Source organism: Rhynchophorus ferrugineus, unplaced genomic scaffold (assembly GCF_030347505.1).
Source record: "Rhynchophorus ferrugineus isolate W39M unplaced genomic scaffold, kcgeb_rfMv2 rfM1, whole genome shotgun sequence".
Classification (NCBI taxonomy): domain Eukaryota; kingdom Metazoa; phylum Arthropoda; class Insecta; order Coleoptera; family Curculionidae; genus Rhynchophorus; species Rhynchophorus ferrugineus.
In genome coordinates, this window is record NW_027472580.1 from 67770354 (window position 1) to 67784612 (window position 14259).

Sequence of the window (14259 nt, forward strand, 5' to 3'; positions counted from 1 at the left end):
AAACAAATCGCAGAATCAAACAAAGGCATTATAGAAATGAGCTAGTCAAATGCTTTTTGAGTGCAATTTAAGCGAACCAATCAAAAAATAGCTCATTGGTGTGACCACGTAAAACACTTTGTTGGTTTACCCTATTTAAGTTAAACCTCTAATAATACTCTATGGTTACTTTGTATGGGAAAACAAAATGTTTGTTCCTTTACTACTTTTCTCGTAATTATTCCATATTTTGTTACCACATGAACCTTGCCTGGTCTTCCACAAATATTTCAAAACCAAATTAGCCTTAGATTAGATAGTAATGAACAGCAATTAAAATATATAAAGATATCTATTGTAAATATAAAGCACGTGTTTCCACAACTGAGATACATTCGCGGCTATTATTAATTAATTCCGATTAAACCCAATAGTAAAGCGATTTTCATACGAAATTTTAATATTTTTTTAAGGTATGTCCTGTTGCTTATTCTCTGGAAGATTCGGAAGAACGAGAACTGCGGGAATTTGAAGAGATGGAACGGCTGATGATGAGCGAACAAGAGGAGGTATTTTTTAAAATTTATATATTTACAGTAAATATAAAGCGCGTGTCTTCATTACGGAGGAAAATTCGAGGCTGCTAATATTTCATTTATTGACACCATCTTTACTGAAACCTTACGAATTAATTGGAGTATTTAATAACAAAGTGATTTTAAATATTTTTAGGTATACCCTGTTGCTTATTCTCTGGAAGATTCGGAAGAACGAGAATTGCGGGAATTTGAAGAGATGGAACGGCTGATGATGAGCGAACAAGAAGAGGTTTTTTTTAATATTTATATATCTACAGTAAATATAAAGCACGTGTCTTCATTACGGAGGAAAATTCGACGCTGCTAATATTTCATTTATTGACACCATCTTTACTGAAACCTTACGAATTAATTGGAATACTTAATAGCAAAGCGATTTTAAATATTTTTAGGTATACCCTGTTGCTTATTCTCCTGAAGATGAGGAAGAACGAGAATTGCGGGAATTTGAAGAGATGGAACGGCAGATGATGAGCGAACAAGAGGAGGTATTTATTTATTACTTGTAATGTACATTATGTAGTCACAATATTCATTAGGCCCCTTGCGCCAGACGTTCCCCTGAACCACCTTTTGATGATACAGCCTTGAGAAGAAAATTGTTAGAGTAAGTTTTTTTCCATTGATTCTGCGATTTAATTTAAAGTTGTTGATTTATTTGACTAGCTTTTGATTTTGGAAATATTAATATTTTCGAATACCTAAGTAGAAAGCATCCGAAACTTTAAAAATTATTACAATTTTCCAATATATTAAATTCTCTATCTCTATTTAATATCTATATTGATTCATCCTTACGTTCCAATAATGATTTAAATGTACTCGTTATTAAATTATTGTTAACAAAATAGGAATATTCAATTCTGTAACTTTATTCAATATGTTTCATATTAGCGTTTCGATAAAAAATACGCTTTCCTCGCTAAAATGCCTTTCTTGGTGTTATGGGTCTGTGAAAGTTCAAGTGGTTCACATTTAAATGGTTTGAAGCTATATTAAGTTTTCTATTTGGATTTTATTTGGCTAATTGTATTAGTGGCTAAATCATAAAAACCAGGTTAAGCAGATGCTGCTAAAATAATATGTCTGTGACAGGCTGACACTAGTATACAATCCTATACTAAACACATAGTACTACCAATAAAATAGCAAATGCACATCATCAAAATTTATGACATCACAACGTCCCAATGTTGCCTCATAAGATTTATGTTTTGATTTATTTTGACCCTTACATCATAAAATACTATTGTAAATAAAAATGAGACAAAAATAACGTTATAAAATATAATTTATTTTAACGTTATAGTATATCTAATGCATATATTATTGAAGGGCTTGAACTACAGTTAATTAAACAGGCATGTTGCAGGTTGGAGTTGTTTTGTTATAATTTAGAATCTCCATTTTACCAACTAGAGCTTACAAAATTAGGAGGGCCGTCATGTCGCCTTTGCCACTGACTAACCAATCGTATTATATTAACATTAAACTCTTTTTCACGCCACCTTTGAGATAGAATTCTAATTAACAGTTGTATATATAACAATATTTTTAAAATAGTAATGTATTTTACTTTTATGGGAGATCATATATACTTTATTGAATTTAATTCTGGTTTCCTTCCTTCCTGTCTTTTCTAATCAATTCATGTTGGTATCACTGTATTTGTCTTTAGTTCCTTCTGTTGCCATATTTGTTATTTTTGTTATCATTTTTATTCATAAAATTAGATTGTTTAGATATTACTTAGATTTAGATATAATCATTGTATGCTCTCTAATACATTTATCATATCTATATAACAGGTAGTATTAGTTTTCTCTTCATTCTAACCTAATACTCATGTATATTCTGGACAATTACGCACAAATCTATGCACAATACTGTTCTCTACAGTTATTCTATCTAATTGTATACTATTATCTTATTATTCTTTCCCGGTAATTGTCAGCATAGGGTAGTATCGCATAGAGCATAGTCCAGTTCTGACTAACTGTTCAAGTTAATTAAATTCTTAATTTATAATCTATCGAACACTTCTTAACGATTTCGCCCTTTATTAATTCTTCTTTTATTTATCTGATGACTTTTATCCAAACCGAAGGTGTTAAAGTATATAAAAAAAGTAAATTACATTAAACACAAACCGAGCGACAAAGCTCTAAAACTCAGCTCCAGGAATCACGGTAGCTGTTCCCTCGAGTTGTTTCCAACATGAATGAATAAGCCTGCAATTAATTATTAAAATGCTACGGCTAACAAATGTTATTCTATCTTTTATCTTATTTCATTATCATAATTGTCTTTCCACTTCTTGTTAATGTTTTGCAACATATAACAACAATGTTGACCAGTACCAACTTAAACTGAATTTTATAGACTGATTCGGTTGCATCGCATCGGACAGCATATTCTATTTTTTTAATTAGAATAATGTTGACTACTAAAATGAGAATGAAAAATCCACTCCAGGTCTAAAACGAATACAACATTTTCACAAATTGAATTTGGCAATACATTTGACGTCATCAATGATATGTACCTTGGCTGTTTTTTCTTGAAAGGACTATATAGAAAATACTTATTTAATACATAAAATATGTAGTGCATATAATATTTTGAATTGAAGTTCCTCAAAAATTTAAATTTCAAAACATATATACTGGTCTCATAGTTTTCAAAGTGAATATTCCAGTGCAGTATGAGATAACATCTTCATAAAATACATATGAGCTACTAAAGTAAGATTGTTCATAAAAAATCTAATTGAAAAAAGAGAAAAAGAGAAAAGAAAGCATAGATAAATGTTTTGATGGCCAAATACAAAAGTGCAAGTGCAATAACGGGGTAAGTTTATATAAGATATTTACAATTGTGAGGAGTAACAGATAATTATGTTAAAAATATCATAAGTATTACAATTACAATTAATTCCTAATCGACATTGTGAGATTTTTTATTGAGTATTTGGTATATACGAGTTTACAGTAAGTGAAATAATATCCAAGCTCATATAAAATAATTGGTAAAATAGAAGGATGGGTCTATTGTTTTATAGCTTCTAGGATTGTATGAATGCTCTTGCAGTTAAGTCAATTTGTGCTGCTGTTTCAGCCATGGATATCACTCTCTTCATTTGACTATTTGGTCTAGCACTATTTAATGTTCCTTTAGATTTGAAAATAGTGATAACTCGTTTATCTATACCCTACCTTCTTTTACTTATAATGTATACAGCAGGACAGTGTAAGAAACTTAATTAAAGTTTGTACAATCCAATTCAAGGATCTGAATACTGGTCAAGTTATACGAAGTATAGAAGTCAAGTATTGAATGAAAAACTTTTCTTATCAAACAAGTTTATAAATAAATATATTTTCTTGGCGTGAACTTGGTCCTGATATAGCGTATTAAGTGTCTGGTCTGATATAGGATGAGTTGGTCTGACAGGTGCCATAGTACCAAAACTATAAGCAACATCATAATGCTATATTATTATTATTGTTTACTGTTTGTAACATTAATACATTTTGTTGAAGATTAATTCTACATAGTATACTGACAGACCCATATATAATGGAAGAGTGATGTGTAATCAAGTTTATCAATAATTTTAAGTTTTGTTTAAATACGCGTACAGTGATATCATGGTGATGCATTGATATTGAAACGAAAATTAAAATAATGTAGTAGTTTAGTAATTTATTCGAAACGACGTTGAACAACTGGACCCACTGATTATGATTTTGCAAAAACGTCCCCAAAATTGCAACAATTTTTCTCTTTTCTCCATTTGCTCGATGTGGTTGTATAGATAGCATGTGTTATTATCTGCTCCTGATCACCCATAAACTAGATTTGCAAATATTTTGGATCGTCATCGAACATTGAAAACAATAAGCCAATTTGATGATACCTTCATCCTGAATCTTGACGTTGATTCAAAATTATGACTATCCTTATTCTGAATGATTTTTGTTGCTCCAAATAATGTCTTTTGCGAGCAGAAATTAAATCTACGATTTTTACTCAGAAGCAATTTAGATTGAGATATGACTCTAGCTAATAATGTTTGGTTCTGGTGGCATACTGAATAATGGAAGTAAAACTTTTCCTAATGCGTTGCAAACATTCACCTTTGCACTTACATGACAGTATTTGAATTGTTTTTATAATTCCAACGTCCACTTGTGGATGTGACGACTAGTCTATTTCGGCGTCATATAGGAATGTACTCACGTTGTCTCAATCTATTAGCACGAATACGTTCATTTGGTTGTTCGCAAATTTCATTTTCACGTGTATTTCAACCTGGTTTTTAAATTTCCATTTTGCATTTTATTTTTCAATTCCTAGTTATATTTAATTGAGAGTAACGGATTATTTTATAAGTTCAAGATCTATCGGTCGACCAAGATTTCCTGTTTTTCCTCTAAGGCGTGGTATTTTGTTTCAATAAAAAACAAATACATATAAGTAACCTTTAAGATATAATTAGCAGCGATGTAGACCAAAATATATAACTGAACATATCGGGAATAAAACTGGCAATGAAAATATTCTAAAATATTACTATATATTAACAATGTTATATTATGTTATATGTACTACTATAAATTAACACACACATATGCTGTATCCCGTAAAATGGTTAAGTTAGCAGGTACCTATCAAGCTGGACGAAAATATTGACCACTCGAACACAGCATGTTTTACTTTTAATATTATATATAATATATAATGTATAATCTATATATAGCAACTGCCGTTTCGATTGTCTAACTTACCGGATCCATTACCAGATTGTAACTATAAATACATAAAATTTCATCAAAATCGATGTAACCATTTTCGGAGGACATATCTATATATAATTACATATATATTCGGACAGAAGAAGATATTTATTATTTCTTGCTGGATATAGGCAAATAACCTAGAAATTATGTTTAGTAAAGATATATACTTTTTTCAGACAACAGATAGCTATTCAAGGCCCGCCGCGCGGTGGGTTGCAATACCCTGCTGGAGGAATAACCTATTCGCCTCCAAGACCAAGAGAAGTATTTGGTTCACTTCCTATGAGAAAATCGTTAGTATAATCAAGTTTGTAACATTCCGTTAACTAACTCTTCTTTTATTATTTGTAATACAAAGGCCAGGAAGATTACCTATCACACCGCTTCCCCGTGTTGTTCCTCCTTCTCCAAGGGCTCCATCGCCTCGAGCACCTTCTCCCAGAGCTGCATCTCCCCATATGTTGTCCCCTAGGACTGCTGCCCCTTGTTCCCCTGAAGCTAGATCACCCCGTGCTGCTACCCCACGAGCTGCTGCCCCTAGTGGTGGCTCGCCTCGTGCTGTCACCCCACCAACTGCTGCTCTTAGTAGTAGATCGCCTCGTGCTACCACCCCACAAGCTACTGCTCCTTGTAGTGTACTGTCCCCTATTCCTACCACGCAAGATCAACTACGACCATTCTCACCTACGGTTGGAGGAACACCAACTATGTTTGATAGGCCGTTGGGAATGTTCGAACAATTGGAAGATATAACACCACCGTTTGAGGATATTTTGGAGACGGAAGCTCCATGCCGTCGTTCTCCTAGACCGCTAAGACAAGCGAGTCCTCCAAGACAGGCAACTCCACCAAGAGTTTCAAGTCGATCCCCAAGAGCCCCAAGTGTTCCCCCCAGAGCCCCAAGACCTCGACCTTCCAGTCCTGTTAGACATGACCCTGGTATATTACGATTTAACGGCATTACTAGTCTACCTTTATAGATATTAATTATAAATGTTTCTTAAATATGGCTACTATTACTATAGTACCAAGTACAATAATTTAAACCTTTATTATTCTATTTTTTGGCGCAAGTCAAGATGATTATCTTAAGTTAATGCTATATTATAGGAATACCAACTGGAGGAATACCAACTATGTTTGATATGCCGCTGGAAATGTTCGAACAATTGGAAGATATGACACCTCCGTTTGAGGACATTTTGGAGGCTCCATGTAGCCGAACTCCTAGCCCGCTAAGACAACCAAGTCCTCCAAGGCAGGCAAGTCCACCAAGAGCTTCAAGTCCGCCCCCAAGACATCCAAGTCCACAACCAAGAGTCCCCAGTCCTTCGCCAAGAGCACCGTGTTCCCCACCAAGAGTTCCAAGTCCTCCACCAAGAGCTCGACCTTCCAGTCCTGTATTGTCACCTAAAAGTTTACGAAAAGAAATAAAATCGTCTGCTAGACATGAATTTGACCCCGGTATATTACGATACAACAATATTACCAGGTTGCCTCTAAAAATTTTGGTTATTAATGTTTCTTTAGTATAGCTGCTATTACTAGAGTAGCAAGTACAAGAATTTAACCCTACTGCGATGTCGTCGGTTTATTATTCTATTTTTTTTTTTGGTATATGTCAATATATTCATTTTATATTAATGCCATTCTTTTAGAGAAAATATTCAATATGTCCGTATTTTGTTAGACTTTTTATTATATAGGGTGTTTACTCGAAAAGTTCAAATTACAAATTTGGATCCTACGGTAGTGGTTAATGGTAGTTAGGGTGGGTTTGAGGAAAACCTGCACTTATAAATTGTTTCAATTGATTAAAAAGTGCTTTCAACGACACCTCTGCGCAAATATTCAGCATTTCGAAGCTTTCCTAAGCTGATACTTTGGCATTGCCTTTTCAAAAAACAATTAGTTAAAGGCTTAAACGAGACTCATTATGATTTAAGAAGTGTTGCTGAAATTACTTTTGTTTTATTTATAAATATTTGTAATCTGAACTTTCCGCTTGGATATTACCAATATTTGTATTTATTATATTAATACATTTATTTAGTTATTTATTAACACATTGTTTTTGATACAGCTCGAAGACGTGATATGCAGAGGGAAGACAGAAGAGCGTTCAGAGCACCATCGTTATCATTACACAATATACCTGAAGGTCGACCATACGGCGAATCTAGCGTATTTATACAAGAATCTCGCTCACTTAACATATTTTCAAATATCCGATAATTATTTTTGTTTAGGGTGCTGGTTTAACAGATCCGGCATCCCAGAGATTAGCCGAAAAACAAAGGAAGAAGCGTCTCGAAAGGGTAGCGGCTGATATTGAATTCTACAAGACTGATAGAGGAAAGTAAGTATGCGATCAAACTGATGATGAAACAAACCTGATTAGTGTTTTTCAGATATGTGAGAGAACTGGAAAGGAAATACAATATACCTAGAGAAATAACTCCTCCATGTAGTCCATGCGGAGAGGAAGATGAATTAGAACCGAGTATATTGGACGACTCAATTCCGAAGGGTATGATGATCATTGATTTGATTTTTTATTGATATTTGCATTAGCAATTTGATACTTTTATATACGTGTCCAACATAATAACGCGTATTAAGGAAGCACCAAGTAGTTTTGATCTTATAAAACTCCAAAATTATTAATAATGTCATTTCATTGACCTGATGATCAAACTTGCGGCTATCATATAAATACATCTAGCAGTACTACTGGGAATATTTTATATATTATAAATTATTAGATAATAAATATCTAGAGAAACATCTGAGAAAAATTATTGTATAAGTAATTATTGTATGAGCTCTTTTATATGATTTTAGTGATTTGTTTAATAATTTGGCTTAAAGAAAGAAAGTATGACATAACTAAAAATCATCGACTGTTTTAGCGAGTTAGCAGAGTTAGGATGCTTTAGAAATAACAAGTATTATTGAGAGAAAAATTCTAATACCTTCACAATTCAATAGGTGCATAGAATAATAGATGTAATTGAAAACCCCTATGAAAGTAAAAAGTGCGTTCAGCTATATTCTTATATAATAAATCAAGAGAAATGCAAGGAGATGTGAGGTCAGGCTCCATTCTCATGTCAATATTGAAGTAATACAACTCTGGAATAACATCAGAACAGGACAGGGTAGATTAAAAATAATCAAACCCTTTGAACTTATGTAGTGTAGGGTAGTGAAATGCATTTAATAAAAAACTGTTGTGTTAATAGATAAACATTATTACACCAGAAAATAAGATAGGGTTGATGGGAACTCCTAGATATATACCTAGATTTAAGTTTATGTAAAGACAAATTGTAGGTTAGTCGACAACGACTAGTAACATTGTAATAAATAAATTTTAAAAAAATCAACTACTTAAGAAAGCTTAATAATATAGTATCAGTTCTACAATAACAGTCCTGGAGGCCTTTTAAATTAGTTTAATAATACATGGAGGGCATGTATTTCCTCGTATATATTTTTGCAACATTAATTTTATATATTTATATAAAAAGAGAGTAGACTTGAATGATGATGGGAGGATTTGCTGCAATCTCTATTAATTATAAGAATATTTTAACAGCATACGTATTCGCTAAATATAATGGATCGATTTTATTTTATAAACTTGAATAATAACTAATAGTGAATACTTGCGAAAGTTTTTTAAAATTTTTCCAAGGTGACCAGCTCGAACCAAGTGGTCTTTTGTCGGTTCGGGTTCAGGATAGTAAGGTTTTGCTGGTGACGGAGACCCTGGGTTACGACTGGGATTGTCGTATTAGGTTTAACTACCGGGGTTTATGAACGGGTAGGGATTTGATCAGATTGTTTTCGTGACCTAAGATGCCTACGGATAACCTTACACTGCCTGATTCTAGGTGGGTATTCGTGTTCCTCATAAACCATGGGACATTGAGTAACGCGCAAACTTTTTTGGACTGGAACACTTGGAGTAATGCAAGTTGTCTGTAGGAGATGTAATTGTAAAGCGCTTTGTAGAGGCAGACTGGGCGGACCAGCATTCTGTAGAGAGTTGCGTTCTGGGGGATTGGGAGTTTGCTTTTTCTGCAGAATAGTGGATATTGTAGCATGCACACGCTATTCCATTTACAAATAGTGTGCTGAATTTAGGCTGACCATTGGAGCCTGCGATCGAATTGAAGACCGAGGCATGATACCTTCTGGAGCTAAGGGAACGTTTTCAATTTGGAGGCGGTATGCGCGGCACTCTTGCGGTGGAACAGATTAGCCTGAGTTTTGCTCGGGTTAATCTGCAAAAATTTGATATTAAATTTATGTTTTATAGAAATATTTATTTTTATATTATATTTATATTTTTATTGAAGTTTATTTAATTTTTTTTATTAAATTAAATTGCATTTTATTTAAATTTCAATGGTCAATGAAACGTGGCTTTAAAGAACTAATCAAGTATCTTCAAAGCACAATATTTTCCTTGTAGGTGCCTTTAATGAAGATTTAAATGACCAATTAAATTACTTGGATAGCTGATTAAAACCTGATCTAGATATTCAACATAGCGATAGGTTTCGTCAGAGACCCCTATTGAGTTTCCTTTTTATTACTCTACGATGATACTATAGTATTACAATTTATTTGAAATTGTAAAAATTGGGGAATTGAAATATTCAAATTAATTTTATATTTGTATTTGTATAGGACTTCCGCCACCACTTTGGCCACATTCTGCTGCACTTGGGTCTCCCTACAGGCGAGCATTTCCCATGTACAAGAAATATGAGTTACATTTGGAACCCACGCAATTTGAGAGAATTGGACCAGAAGGTGTGCCACCCCTTCACCCGGACTTGCAAGAGTTAGCCAATTGGGAGGAACCGTTTGAAGTGGGAGATGTGACACCTTTATCTGCTCAAAGCTTCAATGAAGAAGGTACATTATTTTATACATCTTGCTCTTTCAGATAATTTATTGATACCATTATGTATCTTCTTTTTTCTTTTTTTTTTAAATATATAAAACAAAGTCGGGTTTGTTTGCACACTTATAAATCAAGAAAGGAAGGACAAATTTTCATTGTTTTTGATTTGTGGGATTCATTGGAAAATTGATGAAAAAACTAAAATAAAAGAAAAATACATTTTCCCATACAGAATGTTCTGTGACAAAATGACAACTGTCAAATCGATTGGTCTCACTTTTAAATTGTTTTGTGTGTGTATTGTTATCAATTATTACTAATAATGTTGCGAGCAAGAAGTTGCAACCTTTCCAAACGCAGCCGTAATGCAATTAGGCTACAGAACATGGCATTAAATTGAACATTGTTCGTACGAGATCCGAAATCACGGTACCAGTTGCTCTTTCTGAAATAGCGACCACGTTAGAAGAATGAGCCGTACGGTATTCAATGTTAAAATTGTCACTAAATCTTCAAACTACTGGAAAATCAACATGAAACTTTGCTCTTTCTGAACACTCTGCAATGGTTAATATTTTAGTAGCCTCAAAAATTATTAACTGGGACGAATGCACAACGGCACACAAACGCGTATTGGAAGTTCTTAATCGAACCTTTAAATATCTGCGCAAACCTTTAAATATCTGCGCAATGACTCGATAATGTTTGGTGGCCCAATGATTTTACTACCTGACGATTTCCGGCAAACATTGTCAGTCATCCCTACATCGACTGCTGCCGATGAAATAAACGCTAACCTCAAATCATAAAATCTATGGCGCTATGTGAAGATACCTTAAATAACAGCAAACATGAGAGTTGCATTGTTAAACGACCCTTATTCTGCATATATCTCCAAGCATTTGCTAAACTATCTGTAATGGTTGAATTCCTGTGGAGGAATCAAGCAGATTGATTTCATTTCCTCAGAATTTTTACAATTTTGTTCCATAGGAAGAAGAGTTTATCAGCAAAGTACTTTCGAACAGCATTGCAAACCAGGCAAATAACAAAGGTTAAGTGAGCGAGCTATTTTGGCGTCTAAGACTAAACATATGGAGGAAATTATATAACTTAGAGTCAAGTCGTTGGTACTCTGTATTCTATCAGATTTATTGACTGTGTAACAAATGGAGATGAAGCCACTAATTATCCAACATAATTTTAAAACTCCTTGGATATGCTTGGTTTTCGCCATGACGATTAACAAATCACAATGGCATTTTTTGACTGTTTGTGGTCTCAACTTAGAAAATTCATGTTTTTCTCATGATCAGTTGCACGTGTAATGTTTACATGTCGGCAAACCATCTGCTCAATTTGTTCTTGAGTCTGATAAAAAAAAAACAGAAATTTCGTATACCACAAGGTACTTCAATGAAGAGAATTTAACCGATTGATGCAGTTGATTTTTGTACACTTATATTTTTTTGTGTTAACTTTATTTATATATTCATTGTATTACTTCCATGAAGTTATAACTTTAGTTTAGTTAATAAGTAACACGACATTCATTGACTGTTAGGTTGCACGAGTCAGTTCGCCGAGTCAGCTAGTATAATATACTAAATTGGTTCTGAATTATCTGTTGCAGACTTAATGTATACTCCGGAACCTTTCCACCCGACAACTCCCCCATCTGTTGGGGCTGGTCCTTGTGGTACATACAGTCCTCAATTCTCTCCACCGTTGGGTCTTTTAGAGTCACCAGATTTTCGCCTATACGATCCACAAGACATTCAGTTCTTTGATGAAGGACTAAGTGAGACTCTTACATCCCGCTATAGACAATATATTTTATTATTTTATTATTTTAGGTGAACAATCAGAGGTTAGAGACTTTTTGGACTTGTCACCTCCATACACTAGTGAAGATGCAAGGTTCGATTTCTTTATAGAGACTAAGTTGGCAAAAGGGCGAGAGGGAATTAAGGTATGTCTGATGAATAATTGACGGGACTTGGCCCCATTTATATACTTTTTAGCCACGACCTCTCTTTAGTGGAGGATATGGTGAAAAACCTAAGAAATATTTCCCTAGGTGGTACTCCAAGGGTCCTCCTAGTCTCAGAGTAATTTCTGAAGAAGGAGATAACGTAAGTACCCTAAATTATTTATGTATATTAACGTATTTTGGTTGCTTTAAAGACATACTCTCACTGATAAATGTTGAATAAGCAATCATTAATATGCAATACGAAATATTATTTTAGTTAATTTAAAATCTATTGTTAGTATTTAAAATTAATCAAGGAGTCAATAAAATACCCTTCTTTATTTTCGCTTTTCGACCATTTTGTACTTTAAAATTTTATTATTGTGCAAATAATTGCGTAGCATGTTTTGTTTTTTTTTCTTTGAAAGAATGGATGAGTATCTTCTATTTTGAGTACTCAGGTTGGCCGAACTACGTAAAATCTATTTAACAAAACAGTGAACTCAGGTCGTCATGATTTATAACGTTAAATCGCGGAAATCTTACTGCATCACCTTTAACTTTTTGTTTACTTTATCTTTAACATATAACAAAATTCTAACATAAACTAAATAATTCTAATGTAAATGTTAATGGAACAAGTAATGGTATGAAATATAATTTATTTTAAAATTTTAGTACATCTAATCTATGTTTTAGAGGGATCTAAATTACAGTTTATACAGATATAATAGTTTAATTAGATTTTGTTTTATTGTATTTATATTGAACTCTTCTCCATACTATCTAATCTCCAATTTACCGAACAATTGTATATCTTGAAAATGTATTTCGCTCTCATTAAATGATATTTACCTTTTTGATTATTTTAAATATAATAACCGCATTCTCCCTAATACATTTATCATATCTGCAAAACAGTTGGTATTAATTCTCTCTACATACATTCTAACTAGGGAAGTATTAACTGAAAATAATCGGAAAAGTCACTAGTCGTAAAACAATCGAACTAGTCAATAGTCAAAAAGTAATCGGCTGAAAATAGTAATGACTATTTCAGTCAAACACACGCTTCGACTATTTTTATATTAGATAACAAACGAAGATGTACGAATTCCTTCCCGTATTAATTTTGAAAGAGGAAGGACAAAGATAATTGCATGATTCCCTGTGCTTTATAGATTAGTTCATTTTAAATAATTTTAAATTGGTAAGTGCCAGTGTGAAAAGCGGAATGGAATGATGATTCCAAGTATGTTTCATCGTATTTTAATATTTGGAAAGTAAGAATAACATAATATAATAAATTAATTGGTTTATTTATACTTAATTCCAACGTTTGCTTCGAATGTTTTTTTTAATTTTGCGTTTTGCAATCAAGTGACACGTGTATGTACGTATTGTTCCTCCAATTTTCTTTCGGATAGAAAAGGAAAGATATAATTGCTGGATTCTATTATGTTCAGAAGAACAATTTCATTTTTTTGTAAAATAATTTTTTTATATCATATATTTTGATTTGTGAAGAGGAATGGAGTAATCACCCCTAATAATTTGTATAGTTTTTTCTCAATCAATCTTTATCAAGCCATTTTGGTTGGCGCAATGGCCAAGGCCACAAGACTGTCGACATGAGTGCAGAATACGAAAAAGTAAATGAATCCAGCCACGCCAGTAATCCGCCTGTGTAAGAGCGCATATCTTTTGGGATGATCTTCATGTTGGTCACTCGACAGTTGGTAGGCTGAGTGCTCAGGGCCATGGCACAAACCTAAACAGTAGGTAAAAAGGAGACTCTAAAATATAAGAATAAAGTTTTATCAGGTTTAACTCAAGGCAATTTCGTCTTCTGTATATCGGATGGCATTCCTCCAAACGAAAGGTGTTGGCAATGCTTCTTTCCATATATCTAGAATGTCCTACTATACTAATTTCTTCCCATACCCCACATCAATTTCGGTGGATTGAACATACTATAGAGAT

At 33.3% G+C, this 14259-nt stretch overlaps 1 protein-coding gene across 1 annotated transcript in view; it reads left to right on the top strand.

Annotated features, from left to right (window-relative positions):
- LOC143205367 (uncharacterized) overlaps positions 1 to 14259 on the top strand; it is a 112967-nt gene that overhangs the window by 74518 nt on the left and 24190 nt on the right. The window contains exons 44-57 of the mRNA XM_076418619.1: positions 453 to 548; positions 712 to 807; positions 971 to 1066; positions 1118 to 1185; positions 5557 to 5673; positions 5739 to 6319; positions 6491 to 6844; positions 7464 to 7564; positions 7630 to 7739; positions 7792 to 7910; positions 10082 to 10312; positions 11935 to 12102; positions 12158 to 12273; positions 12326 to 12436. Coding sequence (XP_076274734.1) covers positions 453 to 548; positions 712 to 807; positions 971 to 1066; positions 1118 to 1185; positions 5557 to 5673; positions 5739 to 6319; positions 6491 to 6844; positions 7464 to 7564; positions 7630 to 7739; positions 7792 to 7910; positions 10082 to 10312; positions 11935 to 12102; positions 12158 to 12273; positions 12326 to 12436 — 2364 coding nt within the window. The remainder of the gene's footprint in view (positions 1 to 452; positions 549 to 711; positions 808 to 970; positions 1067 to 1117; positions 1186 to 5556; positions 5674 to 5738; positions 6320 to 6490; positions 6845 to 7463; positions 7565 to 7629; positions 7740 to 7791; positions 7911 to 10081; positions 10313 to 11934; positions 12103 to 12157; positions 12274 to 12325; positions 12437 to 14259) is intronic.